The sequence below is a fragment of the Necator americanus genome, chromosome II (genome assembly GCF_031761385.1).
Source record: "Necator americanus strain Aroian chromosome II, whole genome shotgun sequence".
Taxonomy (NCBI): domain Eukaryota; kingdom Metazoa; phylum Nematoda; class Chromadorea; order Rhabditida; family Ancylostomatidae; genus Necator; species Necator americanus.
This window is the reverse complement of record NC_087372.1, coordinates 27,250,121-27,269,972: the sequence shown is the minus strand read 5'-3', so window position 1 is coordinate 27,269,972 and position 19,852 is coordinate 27,250,121. Positions and strand designations below refer to the sequence as shown.

Sequence of the window (19,852 nt, the reverse complement as noted above, 5' to 3'; positions counted from 1 at the left end):
GTACCACCTCAGATTCGTGTGGTGATGCCTTTAAGTAAGCTCCCACAAGAATCCTTTTATTTTTTGGTATTTTTTCTCCTTCTTAAGTGAATGTAACTTTTTTTTAATCCGTGCATGTAGTCCAACACGTCTCACTTTGCTGTGCACTAATCTTATCCAGTCCTATGTACGGGATTTTACCGCATTTGTATCAATTCGATCAATGATATGAAGTAACTGGAAACTTCACATTATTTGTAGGATTATACTTTATCACAGGAAATAATTGGCATCGCAGTGGTCTTGTACGAGCCCGCAAAAAATCGTCAGTGAATGAAGAAAAGGAAGAAAAGCGAATGTTTCACAAAATAAACAATAATTGACGAGTAGTAGCTTCACACTCTTTCGAATGTCGCTACAGTCGTGCAAAGAATTCCTGATTTAACTGCTGCATTCTATTGTCGAGCAACAGCACTAGATGAGTAATTTTTCATCGTTTGTTGCGGCACCTCATTGGTCCTGTAGACATGTGGAGATATCTTGTAGGCTTGTTTTCGGTATTGCAGATGAAGTTTACCAATCCGTGAAGTATTAAAAATGTGTCCTGCAATTTGCGAATGTTAAAGCCTTAACAACTTCAAGCAATTCTTTGGTGATTAATGAAACGGTTTTTGAAACAACTCAAAATTTCAAACGGTGCTCCAGGAGCAAAGAAAATAGACAAAGGTACATGTATTCAGTTGCTGACACGATTTGTCAAGCTTTACTCATGCTAATTAATTTTATAGTAGAAGCTTCTCTTGGTGAGTTCGATACGCTCTCAAATTACGGGAATGTTCTCTTCTTTGCTCTAATAGCTAGGTTAATTTTATTATTTCGTCGAAGAATACATTGCAGACCTTTTTTTAACCTTAAAAAAACGCATAAAAAATAACAAATGTTGATAGAAATTATATTATAAAATATTAGATGGCGGATCTTTCGCTCTCTTTCGCGCTTTGTTTTTTTCTTTTCTTTGATTTTTTCGATCTTGTTTGGGGCTATCTAAATTCACTTACTAATTGCCGTTCATCTATGAGAATAAGAAAAGGAATTTAGAAATTTATCTGCATTCTGAAAGTAAGTGTTGCAAAAAAAACCGTAAGCTATGCATAAGTTGTATAATTGCGTATGTATTTGGCAGAGCTGAAAACCATTTCTAAATAGCGGAAATTGTTAACAAAGCAAGTAGTTTCGTACTGTGCCGTATATTTATATGTATCCGCTTAATAAAAAGCGAAAGACGAACGCAACCACATCAAACAAAAGGTTGGATACACTTGCATTTTTAAGCGGATTGAGAACTAGTTGAACCGCTCGTTGTAACTAATAGGTGTTTGCGGGAATCGGTGACGCCGGTGCCATACAACATTGCCTTGTTATCATTCTATTTCTATCTCTGTTGAGTATTCTTTCTAGCATTGTGATAAGTTCTAATACTGACTAATACTTCCTAATGGTTGCAGTCCACGTGCACGAAATGCAGGTAATTTATTTTAAATGCGGCTGTGACGTAAACAGTATTCTTATAGAAAAAAGGCCATTTCTGGTGATTCGCAATTTTTGTGCCTCTCTCACAACTTTGTTCATAGAAAGGAAAAAGACAGGGAAGAGTGTCCTTGAAATCAGCATGGCCACTATTTTCTTATGAGAATGATACAAATTCGAATCCCCGGAAACTACGGTTCTCCGATTCGACAACTGCAGAAGTTGTAGTATTGGGCTGAAGGATGAACCGTAGGGGTCTCCCTCAAGCCTAAAAACTTGCACAAAATTAATAGGTATTGGCAAAGCATTGCAGTTTGTCACGCTGGCACTATTCACTGGAATTATTATTTTATCGGTTCTTGTGTGCGCAGAGTTTCGGTATCAGTTGAACACCACGAACCACTTTCAACTTTATCTGCTCTCCGCAAGCTCTGCTCTCAATGCGTCTTATAAACCCGCTTAGGCTGCACATAATATTTGTGGTGTGAATGAAAGGACAAAGAATGAAGCATGGAAAGCCTGCAAAAACAGAAAAAACCATCAAAAACAAAAAAAAGCAGGGATGAAGAACCGGTAAGGAGAATCGAGTAACCTGTTCGGCGATAGATGGAATCCGTTGCGAACGATTAGGAAGAGCAACATTAGGCAATATGTTGCAGATTAACATGTTGTACCTTTTCGTTTCGAGTGAGAAATGATTTTTTATCGTTTTCTTGAAAGAACAACTTTGCAATTGGCCGCCAACATCGTCCGTCTTTGTGGTCAAAACAGACATTTTTGGAACGGAAAGGCTAACTGCATGTAATGCTTTCAAACACTGCTCCTTTTCAATGCCATACAAACCTCAGCTTCAGCGTCCTTACTCACGCGAAAAGAAGACTGATTTCTCTCGTTTTCTTGAAACAGCAACCTTTTCTTCAACTGACTGGCAATTAACCAACCGATTTCCGGTTAGTATTTGGGGTCATTTTTCGAAAAAGAAAACCAAAGGCATGTAGTGCTTTCAATCTCTGCACCTTCTCTATGCACTATACAAATCTCCACAGATCACCCTCATTAGGGAGAGAGACGACTAATCGTCTGGGTATCGTGACGGTTCCGTATGTGGCGGATAATGGACTAATCGTGAACCACAAACGACGTTGTAGCCCTAAGATGCAGATGGATTCAGGGATGGACTCCCTGTTTATGCTAAGCAAAGATTCACAGCATCCTTACTTCCTTGATGTCGGTCCGATCAAAAGCTCCAGAGTCAGATCTGAGCTTCGGAGCCTGCAATCAAATTACCCGTGTCTATTCGGTAAAACCCACCGCATCCCGCAAAATCCGTGAAACCAAAGGCTTATGTATCCATGAGTTCTATAATTATACTTACGATACATTAGTAGGAAACAAGTTTCTGACTCCGGAGAAAAGCCACGTACTGCAGTACCGTAGTAGGAAAGACGGATTTACCAGGTCATATGGGTTACCGAAACTGAAGAGGACAAGGATGACGATCTGCGTTTACAACGCACGTACGCCTGCACTGAAAGCCCTCATCAGGGATCTGATGATGCAGGCCAGAAAGACTAAATACAAAATTATCGGACTGAACGGACAAGACCACGGCACCCCTCTAAATGCAGTATACGAGACAGAGGGAGAATTGTTCTTGGGAACATGCGATATTAGAGGAGTTGGTGCCTTTGTCAACAAATAGCAATGAACATCGGCACAATTGATAACCAAAATCAAATGTATACGGAGGACATGAGGATCAATTTCGGCTTTGAATATCTCTTACGCTCCAAGTAAAAATTAAGCCACATAGAACAAGATGCTGAAGCTTTTTGCTTAGATCTGGAGAAGTTCTCCAGTGAGGAGCTACCGTTTACCAAGTCATTCTCGCTATTCGAATTCTGAAATCAGCCCCTGAAATACGCATGAAGAAACTCACATCGGAATTTACATCATTGTGGAATGAGCAGAGAAAGATATTGTCCGAGTTTATCATAGTGAATAAGACCACACATAGGAACTCCTCATTTAAAGACACTCTAAAAACGGATCACCTCATACACATCGTTCCAAAACTCATACAAGTATAGCAAAAGCACAAGATGCCGCTGTGTCTCACTTTCATCTACTGGAGGAAAACCTTCAATTCAGTTGATATGGAAGCGTTCAGGAAATCCTTGAACAATCCAGGCGTCCCTACTCCGTACATAGAGACACATCGTTAGTTATATAGCAACTTCACGACAAATATTTCTCCATCCTATAATAATGTCACAATCGAGGTGAAGAGACGGGTTCAATACAGAGTGACACAACCTCTCACAAATATTCAAAACACAGTTCCATTCTCAGGAATATGATTGGAATGGGATAATGTGGGAGCGAAAGTTGGCGATCTCTCCGTTCGTCATTCGTTGACGGCCTCTTCCTTGACCACACCATCTTCATTTCGCTGATAAAATCACTGTGTTGATGTCAAGGATACCGAAGGGTAAAGTACCGAAAGCTTGTAGAATTCAATAAAACGTGTAAAAAAAAATCAGCTGAACCCGGGTAGCACGATGTTCATAAGGCACAGATAGATTTCTGATGTCAAATTCAAGCTTAAAGGAAAAAATATATGGGAATGCTCCAGCTGTGTATACCTAGGTCTGGAAATTGACATGATAAACGACCTGATCCCCGAGCAGTGTAGGAGGAATAGAGCGGCTTAAAGAGCATATAAGAACATTGATGGTGTAGTGATAAGAAGTAGGATTATCCGACCTCTTCCTCACTTATTCAGCATCACCTTTCTGCTCTCTCTGTCTTATGCTCCAGAAACCTAAGCCTTTTGAAAGCGGGAGGAAAATGCGATCAATGTCATAGTCGCTCAGCTAGAAGGTTGATGATGGGACTTTCCGCTTTGCGCAACTGGAAGAGTAGATTCGATGTTAAACCCTGCGTCATAGATCGAAGATCAAAAATAGTGCAGTACATACCAAAGAAAGCAAATTATTTGGGTCGGAGACGTGATGCGATTCAACGGGAATCGCTGGATCAGAACTGTGAGAGACCGAATATCGCGCGATATTAAATACACTGCACTGAGACCACCCTCTACGAAGTCTTTCAAAGAAGCATATGATGCTTCTCGAGTTCCTCGCAGAAGGGGAACCCACAGCTCAACTTTTGTGGACGATCGAGACGAATGGAAGCATTACTGTGCGCTCTCGAGCATATTGACAAACAGTGGCAGCACAGGTGATACAGGTGATACAAATTTCAGCTTCAACAACCTTAGCGCTTCGATTGAATGCAAAAAAAAGGTATCTAAGATGCCAAATGTTTCAATCTGACATCCCATTTTGATAATCCAGAAAAATAAGTGGAATTAAAGTTCACAACACTATTGTCGTGAAGAGCAAGACTTTTTAAACAAATGCTTTATAACATTTTGCAGACCTTTAATTATGTTCACCTTTTATTTGATGTGCTATATTTATATTTTCATTTTTACCTATTGTTGAACCGCAGTTATGCATGACAACACAGTTTTAGTGAAACTATCAACTTAACTTGACTCTGAACCTAACTCCACTCTGAACGAGATATCCTCGTATATAGGACCTTTGCTTAACAATAATCATATACTGACAAATTTTCTCTAACAGAAATCGACGATATAATTAAAGGAAAAGACATCTCACAATTATTCGAGGAACAGTGTCGTTTAGGTTTCCCCTGAAAATGCCACTTCAGGAGACCATGCCGTAGACAACAAGAGAAGACCTACAGCCAGCGTTCGACAGCGGCTGCAGCGTGCTGCAGTCAATATGAGGAACCCAAATTTCCTATTCAAACTATCTCTTTTCGTTCTGGCGCATATCTGGGCAGGTACAATCACAGAACTTTTATTTCTTAATTTGAAATGTTGTAATTTTCCAGTAATGGCTTCCGTTCACAATTTTCCAAAAGCCCAACCGTTTCTTTTAATGCTTGGCCTCTGTTGGATAGCGTCGCTTCATTACATCTTCGGCTCTTACGCAACTCCAACGAAAGAGAGCAAGTGTTTCAAGCAGCTCAAGAGACTAATTATTGAAATGAAAGATTATCAGTGGACGCCCATGTAAGTACATTTTGGAATATCGCTGCTTCGTAAAAGTTGTGAAAACCTCAAAAGAACTTGTGAGCTGTCTTTGAATATTCAGTTTTCCAAAGAATGAAGAGTCGAATCCTTTAATATAAAGGCAGCATGCCACGATTATGGAATCTGAACGAAGGGATATTGTTAGCGGTTGGTAACGGTGTAGACCACGAGTATGAGCGCGATCACGTCCAAATCTCCTCCACCTTAGGCTCACGAGTGCCATGGCACTACGACGGGTCTTGTTACGTCCCACATCCGCGAGGAGAGGCGAAAGCACAGGCCTATGCCTGTGTTCGCAGGTTGGAACGTTGCTAGGTGCCTGCGAGGAAAATTCTATCGGTAAAGAGGTTTTCCACAGCGTTTTTCTGGACAATCAAGCTCTTATGATCTCGGAATGCGCCATCAGAACCCATGGAAAAACGCTCTAAGCAGAAAGTTGTTTACTTAAACCAATATACAAGAACGCTGAAAAATACTGTATCGTCTCAATTAAAGAATGCTTGTTGAAAACTTCACACTTTTAATACATGATAGCCTCTATCAACCGCTAGATTTTCTTTTTTTCTTTTTCAGCACGTTCTTTTCAACTGATCGCGCACATGACGGTGAACTCTGTCCTGAAAGCATACCGGAAAAGTTAGGATTAAGGTGCTTGGACTTGTTGGGTTGCCTCTATGCTAAGCTCTACAAGCAATAGTCCAGAGGGTTTTGGTCGAAAATGTTGGAACGCCAAAAGTGCTTTGACGAAACACGTTAACGTTCAGCTTGACTTCCCGCAGAGCATTTGACGGACTTTTAGGGAGCTATAATGAATTTGAGGTCCTCCTGCGCGATTCGACGGACGGTTGTTAAGAGGCTCCAAGACGGAGGGAATTCCAGAGCAACATCCCCAGATCTTCCAAAATCATGTCTTTTGCCCTCCTTGCTGATTTCTCTCTAACCTGTGTTTTCCTTGCCGAAGTGGAAGAGCCTTCGTTGTGCTCTTCTGAGACCATGTAGTTCTCCGGAACATCATACACAGACGATCTTCTGGACCCGAAGAATGTAGTAATGCCGGTGGATGTTCTCCGTGCGCGATGGCTTTCTGTAAACTCTAAACGCTCTTCAACCTCCACGCTTGACTTGACGTGATCGAGAATTCTGATGTTTTGAAAGTTTTACTGATATATTTAACTATTGGGTCTTTGTATATCTTTCTTCGCACATTTGGCTTTTTTCGTCCATTTTGGGATTTACAGGGGCTCTGTTCTGAGGTTTGCCGGAGGGTAATCAGAAAATCAGTGCTAATTTCTACATGAAGAAATTTCAGAAGTCGCGCTGCTGCATGAAAATGCACATCCTAACACGGCAAAGCTAACAAAGCAATTTGTGGAGTTCGTGGGCTGGACCCCAGTATCCAATGCTCCCGATGTCTCAGTGTCACCTGTTCTGGCACTGAGGCAGAATCTGCGCCAGCAAAAAAAAACTTTCTGGATTAGGTTATATTATTATGATTATACTTTATGGAGGGTGATTCCGCCTCTGTTGGAGTACGCACCCGTTGCGCCCCGCCCCGCCTGCAATTCGTCGGAATGGGTTTTCAAGGGATTTTTTTGTCAATAGTTGCGCATTGCAACAGAAGCCGTCGTAAAATTCAGCGTTCCGGAGTCGTTCGATTACACTGACACAGGGAGAGATGAATCAGCCTCTTCCCACTATCTACGACCCCGTATAGGCATTACCTGCCTGAAACCCGTACCCCCCCCCCCCCAGATTCGTGGGGTGACGCCTTTAAGTGGTTATATGTTGCGTATAATGAAAGCAGTTGCACTGCTGATAGTTGACGTGCGCTAAGTTTGTGCTAAGCTGCTGAGTTAAAAATTCCTAAAATCTTTACGAAAGTGGGAAAAAGAGATGCATATGCAATACTGTTGAAGTGTTTGTTACTTTTCTTACATAATTAAGTGTTGTTATTGTTGGCGTTCGCTCCTTTACGAATACAAGGAGATTAAACAAGAGTCGTTTTACGAAATCTTTTTCGTTTTAATATGGCTGCAAAAATTGTGCTGTGCATTCGAGAACAATTCTTTGTCACAAATTTTGCTGGCGTTAACAGCAGCCTATGCGAGACAATGATCGGATTTAGATTTGTGACTTTTTTTTGAGATTACCATAACACACGGGTTGAATTATGTCAATATTTTTCATTTTTCAGGATTGCGTGCTCTGCTTTTGCAACATGTTTAGCCATATTCCTGGCTATTGATACTAGCTCCGAGAGATCACGCCTCTTCGGCCTACTAGGGATAGCTTTCTTCATACTACTTCTAGTCGCACTTTCTACAGAACGCTCGAAGGTAACCGACTTAAAGGCATCACCCCACGAATCTGGAGTGGAACGGCTTCGAGCGTTCTGGCGTATTTTCTACGAGGAGTTCGATTGGAGCGCAGCAGCCCTGTGCGGCGCCGCATCTTCCGGACCGTTTTTTACGGCAATTAGGAAGGAATGGACGGAACCACTCTCCTCTCCGTAATCTACTATCCCGTATACGAATGCTCCACCTGAAATCCGCACCACCTCAGATTCGTGGTATGCTGCCTTTAATAAAATAACTTGGTGGTATTGTTTTTCATCCTGTTTTGGAGACTTAGTTCCAAAGCCCTCAAAGCCATCATCCCACGAATCTGAGGTGGTACGGGTTTCAGGTGAAGTATTCGTATACGGGATCGTAGATTATTGAGAGAAGGGTGATTCCGTTTATTTCTTCCTAATTGCCGTAGAAAACGGCCCGGAAGATACAGCCTCAAGCGTTCCGGCGCGCTATTTTCTTAAACGAGTCTGATTGGAGAGCGCCAGCCGTGCGCAAACGCCGCATCTTTCGGGCCGTTTTTTTTCGCCAGTTAGCAAGGAATGGACGGAATCATCCACCGCTCCATAATCTACGTTCCCGTATACGAGTACTCCATCTGCAATCCGTACCACCTCAGATTCGTCGGGTGATGCCTTTAAATTCTATGTCTTGTTGTGGCCAGAATATTCCTACGGCTGAAACGGTAAAGCGCAGCAAAACTATTTCGGAGAATGAAAAGATATAAAAAGAAGGGCAGAAATCATTGCGTTGTTATTCAGCGGTGATTAGTATCCCAACACCAGCAAATCACGCTGACTATTCCTAATGTCGTGGAAGTTTACTTTCTTTCAGCGCAGTTAGGCACAAGTGCTGCGTGTGACTCCGTAGATGTAAAACTTCTCATTTTTAATCGCCTACAATCATTTATGTATTCATATCATCTATAAGGCGGGTGTAGCGCAGTCAGTAAGAGGTTCCACTATCCGCACGATCGATCAGAGATTCGAATCCACCCTAGTGCTCACCAAGCTTTTCGTACCTCCGAAGTCTATAAATCTGTACCAGAAGCGTCTGAGAGGACGAAAACACTGACTTCACACATCGGCTAGCTCTCGCAAGTCAATGTACAGGTCAGCTACACGGTACTGAGTTTCAAGTGATTCTGAGTTAAAGTGAACGTGGTGACGTATCCCAAGTGGATTGATTAACGGCAGACAATTTGATCCTTTATCTAATTTATCACCGGCGGTATGACGTTCTACTTCTTAGCAGCCTTTCTTCTACCAAACCATTAAGGGTAGGACATCAAATAAGTGTAGATTTTCTACACTGGATGGGATATTTCAATTTTGCAACGGCAGAAATTAGAGGCAGCATACCATGAATCTGACTTGCTCTGGATTTCCCATGGAAAGCTTCTATACGGGGTTGTAGATTGCGGAAAACCGCGTGGTTCCGCTCATCGTTCCGTGATCGCCGTGATAAACGGCATGGGAAGTGTTTTTTGTTCCTATAAGGGACGCTAGGACGCGCCTCTATGTACATGTTCCGTTCTCCTTCAGCAGTCTATTCATTGTGTACTACTTTCTTAAGCTGAACCAAGATTGTTATTGATCTTTATTCTGGCTAACGTTTCGGCGTCGTCGCCTTCTTCAGAGCCTGGAAAAATCAAAGACACGTGTAATCTACTCTCTCAAACGCCTCGTCATCCCACAAGATATGATTTAGCAAACAGATTATTTAAAAGCAACGTCAGAAAAGCAGACCAGCGCTCACCTTGATAGCCACGAAATCGTGGCTATCAAGGTGAGCGCTGGTCTGTGGGTCTGCAAGACTCAGTTAGAGTAGTGGACATACCACCTGTAAACCTGAAGCAGCAGCTAGTCCGCAATCGCGCATATTACAGACTTTGTGAGACACCGAATTGCATCGTTTGCCCAAACGGGAGGCAGGGTGATTGCGTGGTATCGGGGGTTATCTACCTAATCACCTGTCAGTTATGTGGGGTTGAGTACATTGGCGAAACAGGAAGATCACTATGTATCCGTGTCAAGGAGCACCTAGACGGGCTCGTAAAATCAAAAACATCATCCCCTTTAGGTGCTCATCGCAGACAGTGTCATGACAACACCCCTTTCAAGATAGCTGTCACTATCTTAGCACGCGAATCAGACGTTCTAGCGCGAAAAACATTGGAAGCGTTTTATATCACGGCCAAAAGTCCTATCATGAATCGTAAAGAAGAATGCATCGCTGTGACCAACGAGCTGGCGCCATATCAGGACCTTTGCGGGTTTTGACCTACAGGGTCAGAGGCGGGGGCATCGTTACTAGTCAATACTAGCGGCGCAACTCTCACAACTGGTGGTCCGCTAACATCACGACTTCGTAGCTATCAAGGTGAGCGCTGGTCTGCTTTTCTGACGTTGCTTTTAAATAATCTGTTTGCTAAATCATATCTTGTGGGATGACGAGGCGTTTGAGAGAGTAGATTACACGTGTCTTTGATTTTTCCAGGCTCTGAAGAAGACGACGACGCCGAAACGTTAGCCAGAATAAAGATCAATAACAATCTTGGTTCAGCTTAAGAAAGTAGTACACAAACAAACTCTACGATGCCAAGATTCAAAGAAGGTCGAACTTGGAACTTAGTGTATTCATTAGTTTAGCTTAAAGGCATCACCCCATGAATCTGAGGTGGTGCAGATTTCAGGTGGAGTATTTGTATACGGGATGGGAGACTACGGAGAGGGAGGTGATTCCGTCCATTTCTTGCTAATTGCTGTAAAAAAAACGGCCCGGAAGATGCGGCGCCGCGCAAGACTGGCGTGCTCCAATCGAACCTCTTGTACAAAATGGTGCGCCAAAACGAATGAAGCCGTATCTTCCGGGCCGTTTTTTACGGCAATCAGGAAGAAATGGACGGAATCACCCCCCTCTCAGTAGTCTCCCATCCTGTATACGAATACTCCACCTGAAATCTGCACCACCTCAGATTCGTGGGGTGATGCCTTTAAATAGGCTTATTAAGCCTCGAAGGCTCGGTCGTTTATACGATGCGTGCGCAAGGGTGGCACGTTTCAGCGTTTCAAACGGCTTCCGGGCCGTTTCTTACAGCGACTGCGGTAAGATGAGTGAAACCACCTTGTTTTCCGGAATTTACGACTCTGTATAGAAACTTTCCATAGGAAATCCATACCATGTCAGATTCGTGGTATGCTGCCTTTAAGCCTACCTCAGAACATAGAACGCTACCTAATGGTGAGGTATCCCATGGGAACTATTTTGGACATGAAATACTCACAATAGGTGGCAGGAGAATACAAATCAGCAAGTTCAATACCCCTCGTGAATTAACGTATGTAGTCCCTTCTTTGAAATCATGCCTAGTGCTGTTATTTCCTTCAAACAGCTTGACAATATTAGATTTGCACCTGGCTGGAGCTGTTAGATTTCAGATAAAATGCTATCATATTTCAGATAAAATGGCAGACCGTTGGATGGGGATTTTTACTGCAGTTTTGTTTCGGCATGATTTCACTGCGATGGAAATGGGGTTCTCATAAGTTCCAGCAATTCGCGGATTTGACGGTGGATTTCCTCGAACTAACAAACAAAGGTTAGTATAGCAAAGTCAAAACGACATGAAGCATGGTGCAATTGCGTACGCGGCTTCTCTCAAGGTGGTGCGGTGGATCGTAGCGGTTAGGAACGCACTGGGACCCCTGTTGGCACCACCCATCGTCGCAGTTTACGGTGGTCCCACCTCAATTCCAACTGCTGCCTCCACCGCGCCGTTTCGGGCGCGTACACAAATGCACTGTGCTTCATGTCGCATTGACCGGACTTTATTTCAAGAAAGGTGCAGACCGTTCCTTGGATATATGGATATAAGCATAGTGATCTTTGAACTCTATGAACCCAATAATGTTGGAATCGCGTTTTCTCTTGCATTTGAAAGTAAAAGCAATTCTGAGGAGAAAAGAAAATCGACACTTTCATAGACTTTCATATGAAAATTTACTCGATGTATTTATTCTTATTTTTTAAAATTTATTACTATTTTATCAAAACCACGTTTTCTCAGAAGCAAGCAGTGCGTTCAGAGCTAGGAACTTCCCGGAGAATAGCAACTTATTGTTTTTGTTGATTTTCGACGACCTAGTCATGATCGCGAATGTCATGGCGTTAAGTATCAAAGGTTATTCACTGTTTTTTCATTATCTGGAGTAGAAAAATGTTAATGTCAACAAAGATGCTCTGACGACTTCTTTTTGCAAGTTGGCCATCAGATAACGCGAACATTTCCTTTGGAGCCGTTCCAAGAACTTCAAAACAACGTTCTCTAGCAGCCATTGACCATCCACCCACATGTAGCCTTTTATTTAGACGAAGAGAAGACAGCCTGGAGCCTCTTTAGAAGAACCCATTGGTCTTTCGTAAACGTCGACTGTAATAAACGATAATCTCCAACTGATAAGTTTCTCATCGTCCCTATTTGGTTTTTAAGAAGTTCGGCGTTTTTCTATACCTTCATGCGGTAAACTGGACTCTTTCCCCTGTGGTTTGGAGATTTCGATGCTTCTAGCAAATAACTGGATTGAGAATGACTCGAAAGAGTATACGATAGGCACACTGACTTCCGTCCAAAATCCCCTTACTCCCAAATGTTCCCACCGCACACGTACCAACGTCAACATACAAATCTGTGAACTCCTGGTTTCCTTGATTTAACGAACCGAAGTTCGATTGTACCTGATACACCACTTAAGGTGCACGTGATCGAACCAATATTTTCCTCTCCATCTCATCGACCCAATCTTCCATTTGATAAAATTTCAAACCTTAGAAGTTGAAAACCATAATGTGAAGCGCATAATTTCACACACAAAATTGGATAATCAAACCGATCGACTTCATAACCTACTACGGTTGCTGCTTGTTGTTCACTTGCCACATTGATCGTCGTCAGTACTCGCCATTGCATGGCACTGTAGCGAGTACTGACGACGATCAGAGTCGGTGAAGATGTGGAACATTGCCTTAAGTAATAATCTAGTTTCTACTTGGCGTACGGGATCCGATTCCCTCCCAATCGCCATCAAATGCAAAGTAAAAAAAAATTGATATTTTCCTCTGCATTTCCAGGTAGCGGTGTTCACTACTTGTTTTGTTCCTCTAATAATGCCTCATTCTTTATTGTCAACCTCACCTATTACTAGGTACCGAATTTGTCTATGGTTTTCTTGCAAAACCTCCAGCGATTTGCGAAATTTCTCCAGTGTTCGTATTCACGGTGGGTTTACGAGATAAATTTATCCTCTGTTGAGAACTAGTTCAAATTTGCACATTGTTATCGCTGTTTTCCTGAGTGTACATGTAACAAGAGTATTTCTGACCTCAGAAAATGTGTAATATATACCTGAAGTTTTTCACTTCTAAGAATGTTCTTTTTTTGTTGGACGGACAAAAAAGAGAGTAAAAACCATTAATTAGTATTTTTAAGGCACTCCAAGTGTTAGTGTTTTTTGCTTCTGTTGTTACGCTACTCTACTACTACGGCATCATCCAGTGGCTACTCAGACGAATGGCAATTGTTATGCAACTGACATTGGGCACCACAGCGGTGGAATCATTAAACGCTTGTGCATGCGTTTTTCTTGGTCAGGTAATAATGTTCCTCTTTCTGCTCCTATTGAAGTTTCACATTTAGCCTGCATTTCTGTGCTTCCACTTAGGCATTCACTCCTAGAACGCTCCTCCTTGAACCAGGCTTAGTTCAAGAACGAGCTAAGTGAATTTGAGCGACACAAAAGAAATCAACAGGGTCCTGCGATTAAAGGCATCACCCCACGAATCTGGGGTGGTACGGGTTCCAGACGGGTAATGCTTACAGGGGGCCGTAGATTGTGGGGAAGAGGGTGATTCCGTTCATCTCTCCATGTATCGATATAAACGGATGACCCCGGAACGTTGTTTCTTACGACGGCTTCTGTTGGAATGCGCAACCTTTACACCCAGCCCCCGCCTGGGATCCGTCCGAATAGGTTTCGACGAATCGTAGGCGGCAGGGCGCAAGGGTGGCGCGCTGCGATAGAGGACTTCGTAAGAAACAGCGTTCCGAGGTTGTCCGTTTACACTGATACAGGAAGAAATGAACAGAAACACCCTCTCCCCGTAATCTACGACCCCCTATAGGCATTACCCGTCTGAGACCCGTACCACCTCAGATTCGTGGGGTGGTGCTTTAATGCTTTCGTCTCGGCCTAATAACTGCTTTAAGCGTAACCAAACCCGGCTAGCCGCTGTGGTCGCGTGAAGATTTCTCACCTTGTGCAGCAGGGCCTGTCACCTCGTTGCACGAATATGCAAGAAAAGCCAAATTGTATTAGGTCAATGTGGAATTCTCGTGGGCTCCGTTCTTTCTTGTTTATGGCACACTTATGAGTGTTCTAAACAAATAAACAAATAAGTAAATTGCATGGAATCAATCTATGTGATTTCAGTTCGTGTTTGCACTTTGTTGGTTTTTTTTATACCTCTTTGGTACGTTTAGAGTACGTTTTAACGCAGTGTATAGTGTGTCCCGTTCCTTAATCGGTCGTTAATCGAAATAACGATGTTGATTTGGAAAGTACAAGTAATTTTACAGAAGTTTCTAACACACATACTTGAAATCATGAATTTCGGAGAAAGACTCTCGATTACAGACGATTGCTTCCTATAAACCTCTAGTAAACTTAAGTGTTAAGCACTACCTCTTTCTGATGTTCTTATCAGAGCAGCCCGAATGAGTGAATATTCTTGACAATTACTTCATTGTTAACGAAAAGTCATTTTCTCGCTTTCCGAGTACCGACATCACCTGCGAATTAGGTGGGGTATCTCTTTTGAACTACCAATGGTGATGCGGGACAAATATAAGACCAAAATGCTGGAATTTTGCAAAGTATGAAGTAAATTTTGTAACTGTTAATGACAAGGCGACATCGCCTTTATTTTGCAGATTTTGAAACCGCTATAGTGCACAATATCGTGAAAACAGAATATCATCTCGAAACCACTGACACGATCCACAAATGCAACTACGATTTCTCTAAGTTTCATTCTGTAATATCTCTTGGAATTCCACCCACTACACTATTATCATAACCAATATTTATTCATTAATAATACAAAGAAAGAGAAAAAACCCAACGATTAGTTCCGAGTTTCGGTACTGAGTAGTTTTGGCAATGAAGATACAAATAGATTTGTGATGGACAGTCATTCCTCCAAAAGTTGGGCGAGTGCGCAAAACAGAGGCATTCTGTTGAAGGTCATGTTGTATGTAGAAGAGCACTCACAACCACAGACGAAACGCTCCCCACCGCATTGGGCGCAAGGACGCAACAGTGGTAGCTGCATTGCGATTCTTCCAGAAAGTGGTGCAAAAGCTCAGAACAACTCTGAAATTAAATTTAGTCACTCTAGCCACTAAATCGCACAGTTTATACACGACTACTAGGAGAATAAAATTCAGTTAAGCGTAGAGTTTTGATCAATTTGTCTTTTACGATCTTTTAAAGGCAGCATACCACGGATCTGAGGTGGCACGGATTTTAGGTAGAGTGTCCGTTTACGGGTCGTAGATTATGGAGACCGGGGTGGTTCCGCTCATCTCTCGCTGAATCACTGCAAGCAGCCGACCCCTGAATGCTGTTTTGTACGATCCCTTCTATTGCAGCGCGCCACCTTTGCACGCGTAGCGTCCCTTACTGCCTATCGGGGCAGTCCGAATTGATTTTCGACGAATCCCAGGGAGGAGGCGGCGCAAGGGGTGCAGCGTTGCAACAGATGGTGTCGTGCAAAACAACATTCTGGAGGCGGCTATTTGTGGTGATGCAGGGAAAGATGAGCGGTACCACCCCCGTCTCCATAATCTACGATCCCGTATACAGATACTCCACTTGAAATCCGTACCACCCCAGATTCGTGGTGTGCTGCCTTAACTCAAAACGTGCACCTTATCGATTTCTGTAAAGATTGCGAAAGAATTTTGTAACTTATTCTGCACTACCGTCGCATTTAACTGTAGATTATCACAAGCCATCAAACCTCTGTTTCTTTGCTGCTGAACTCTCTCGAAATTATTTAAGATCTTTCACATAGTGTTTTAGTAACTGAAGGCTCCTCTCTTGTCCTTAGAACAGCACTTCAATTCTTACTCGAATTCAATTCGACTTTTCCAATGAAAGAAGGGTCAGTTTCACTGTTGTTGTGTCGAATACGTAATATGTTCCAGTTAACCGAAGGGTGAGCTCTGGCGAACTAAAGAAGAAAGGAATAACTAAGGAAGCGCCTCCTTGCGTATCTTTTTATTCTCCTAGGCGCTTTTCACGAGTAGTTGAGGAATTGTGAAATTCCTTTGCAATTAATTTATTTAATTTCACTTTCATTAATTGCACAGTTTCTTTCCAGATATTTATTTATTTGAAAACACTCAAAGGTGTGTCATAAATAGAATCAGGAAAATATAAGAACAACCACAACTCCGCTTATTTACTTTTTCTGAGTTCAAAACACTGTAATGGAACACCTGCTATCATGCTTTCACCAACACAACCCACAGAACGATCGAAGTATCGCAGAGACTGAGATAGTAAGACTTCTAGCGACGCTTCTTCGTTGAAAGACTAACAACCAATTAGGGAGAACTTAAAAAAGTAAAAAGGTAAAAGGTAAAAAGTAGGTAAGAATTTAAAAGAGAAATTTGAAGTTGCAGGATTTCACCAAGCTAATGTCGTGAAAAGATTGAAGAGAAAAAATCGTCAAGTAAAAGCTCAGAAGATACATACATAAATAGTATGAGTCCACTGTTAGGGAGCTTGTTCGTTCTGCTTGAAATACAATAACCATCGATCTTTCCCCATTCCTGAAATAGTCAGGACTTATGTCAAACTTGGAAGGTTAACTAGGTCATACGCTGTATAAGATTGCAAAAATCAGAGGCACTGCTAAATACATGTTTTAATTTTACCTCTCGCTACAAAACTGATTTTTTCTGACAATGAGACACCAGTCGAGAACAATAGAAAAACTGAAATGGCTCACTAGCGGAGCAGTTATGCTCGGACTACACTTTTTGCAGACTGTGTATGCGTCTAAAAATATCGAAAGAAAAGAAGGAACCTTCTTCGCAGCCCAGATGACAGTTTCCTGACAGTATTTCAGTCTTTTATCCTAACTTATTTTTTTTTCATTTTTTATGCAGTGTAATCTAGCGAAAAGGTTTTTTTGTACTTTGTTGGATCTTGTGTGTAGTTATGATAGAGCGTGTTCTTCCCAAACATCTAAGAACGAAAAAATTGGGCGGAAACTGGAAACTGCTCTTTGGGAAGTTTTTTTCTCAGCAGAATACAAACACAAGCTGACAGCAAGAATATCTGGGTCCTATAGCTGGAGCATGGAATATCATGCAACTATGGAGCTAAGTGTACGAAGTGACACGTACTTGCACAATTATTTTTTGTGATTTTTCTCTTTGAAGGCGGAGTCGGCTCTGCTGATACGTCCCTACTTGGAGAAACAGACCGCTTCCGAATTGCATGCTATCATGACAAGTGGCTTTTCTTGTATTGCCGGATCTTTATTCGCCGCCTACGTTTCTTTTGGTGCATGTCCCAAGTGAGTTGAGTCTGTGCTTGAATTAGAGAACTGCTGCTTTTCATAACCGAGTACTCACACAGAAGAAGATTCAGGTACCTACTGTCCTCTACGATAATGTCCGCCCCCGGATCACTCGCGTGCTCAAAAATCATGTTTCCAGAAAACGAAGAGAGTCAGGTTGAAACGGTGGCTGACTTAGATCTTCCGGAAAGGTATATTTTTATGATTGTAGCATGCTACATGCTACAGTTTCCTCGAATTTGTCGCCGCGATCGCTTGACAAATTGTTTAACAAAGTGCTTCGAAACTCTTTTCTAACAAAACTTTTTAGGGAGGGATAGTTTCGAGTCAAAGCCTTGATACGTTACAGAGTCTTATGAATAACTTTCTACAGTTAGAAAAAAGCGGTTTGGATTTGATTTGAAGATGTGAAATTCAACCAGTGCGGATTTTCACTGCAGCCTCACTTTTCCGTTCTGTGCCTTAAACGCACTAAAGTATGTGAAAGCTTCATCATGCTGTGCTCAAAATTAATCGTTTATCAAGGAAAAGCATGGCATGAACTGAAAAGCTGTAATGGGGAGGACCTTCGTAGGAATAGCGAGGTCTGACCAACTTTGTTATGGAACAAGATTAGAACTTTGTTGCCTTCGCCGCTCAGAATTTTCGCTAGAATTTCGCAAATTGGTAAAACTAAGCAAGTAGTGAAATGTTCCATGGCATATAAAATCTTCAGTTCAACGTATCAAACGCTAACAATTTCCTCTCGTTCTTCATTCATCAACATTTGTTCACCCGAAGAGTGTCCGTCACTCTTTTACACTGCAAAAGCATACTTCTCACCAATTTTTGATTTATTTTCATAAACCCTTATGCTAGAGCAATGGAGTACCACTCTTAGTTGAACAGATAGTATGCGTGACTTACGTTTGTATCCTTCTTACAAACATAAATGCAACCGGGATATCCTTCCACGAATACAACTATTGAGTCTCAGGCCGCTCTTATAAAACCACATAGAACAAACAGTGTCCGGTGTTCCAGATCTTGAAAGTATACACGTAGATAGATAGATAGATAGATAAATAGATAGATAGATGTAGATATCTGATTTATAGTGAGGAGTCGAATCCGTTGGAGTGCATATCAAACGGTGCGATGGCAGGTATACATCTTGTCGTGGCCATAGCAGCAAATCTTGTTGCTGTACTTGCACTATTGGGACTTGTTGACAGTACTCTTTATTATTTCGGAGATCTTATAGGACAGGGACCGTGGAGTTTGGAGGTTAGAAATGCCATTGTTGACTAATACTCTGTTACTGTACATGTACTTCGTATTTAGCATTTGTTGGGATATTTGATGTTCCCTGTCGCGTTCGTAATGGGCGTGACAAGCGATGTCCAAGAAACTCTTCATGTTGCACGTCTCATCGGAACGAAGACGGCTGTCAATGAATTCATCGCTTACAAAAAACTCGGAGACTTGATCTCATCACCGTCTCAGAAGCTGAGTGTAAGAAAGCAATTTCAACTCCTCAGAAGTGTTCTTTTATGCAAGACTATAACTAACATATCCAGCCACGATCAGCTATGATTGCTACATACGCATTATGTGGATTCTCCAACTTCTGTACGATTGGAATAGCACTAGGAATCTTAGGTGAACAGGACCAAACATTTGATAGTTAAATTGAGCACTGTCTCTGGCAAAACGACCTCTTTAAGGTGGCTTGGCTCCTTCCAAGAAACAGGTGCTCTCTGAAACTATATTCCGTGCTCTGCTCACGGGTTGTGTGTGCTGCCTCTATACCGCCACTCTTGCAGGTTTGTTTAAGCATGTGCTTGGCACTCATCGCAAAAGCACTTAGAACATAACTGAAAATTTGAGAATTGGATCGAAAGTAAAGTGAGGCACATAATAAATCTTATTATTCAAAGCGCTATGTCACATTTGGTCGTACACTACGCGCATGGGTTCTTTACTACTCTAGTCTTCTTCTGGTTTGTTTTCAAATTCTCTGGACACAAAATCTTTTCCAAATGTGTCCCTTCCATTCTTGAAATTTTCTTTTCCGTTCTCAGCACTTCTTTAACTCCACTATTTTGAAAAAAAAGATCGAGATCTCGTTTCAGGGATATTAGTGCACGATCCAGAACTATGTCGACCTTCAAATGCGGCGATGACGTGCTTCAGTATTGCCAATGAACTGAATAAGTCAACTTCAATTAGTAAATAA

At 42.0% G+C, this 19,852-nt stretch overlaps 2 protein-coding genes across 2 annotated transcripts; both read left to right on the top strand.

The window, feature by feature from the left end:
- Nucleotides 1-1,474: 1,474 nt before the first annotated feature.
- Nucleotides 1,475-19,852, top strand: RB195_019635 (uncharacterized protein; the record flags this gene model as incomplete). Its single annotated transcript, XM_064187570.1, has 14 exons — nucleotides 1,475-1,504; nucleotides 5,223-5,382; nucleotides 5,434-5,614; nucleotides 7,830-7,971; nucleotides 11,446-11,584; nucleotides 13,188-13,261; nucleotides 13,472-13,633; nucleotides 17,495-17,631; nucleotides 17,706-17,825; nucleotides 18,732-18,900; nucleotides 18,958-19,128; nucleotides 19,194-19,275; nucleotides 19,341-19,439; nucleotides 19,749-19,852. The coding sequence occupies 14 exons, from the start codon at nucleotides 1,475-1,477 to the stop codon at nucleotides 19,850-19,852; spliced, it is 1,770 nt and encodes a 589-aa protein (XP_064043451.1).
- Nucleotides 2,732-3,208, top strand: RB195_019636 (uncharacterized protein; the record flags this gene model as incomplete). The annotated part of the gene is made up of 1 exon (XM_064187571.1): nucleotides 2,732-3,208. One exon carries the CDS (start codon nucleotides 2,732-2,734, stop codon nucleotides 3,206-3,208), a length of 477 nt encoding a protein of 158 aa, XP_064043452.1.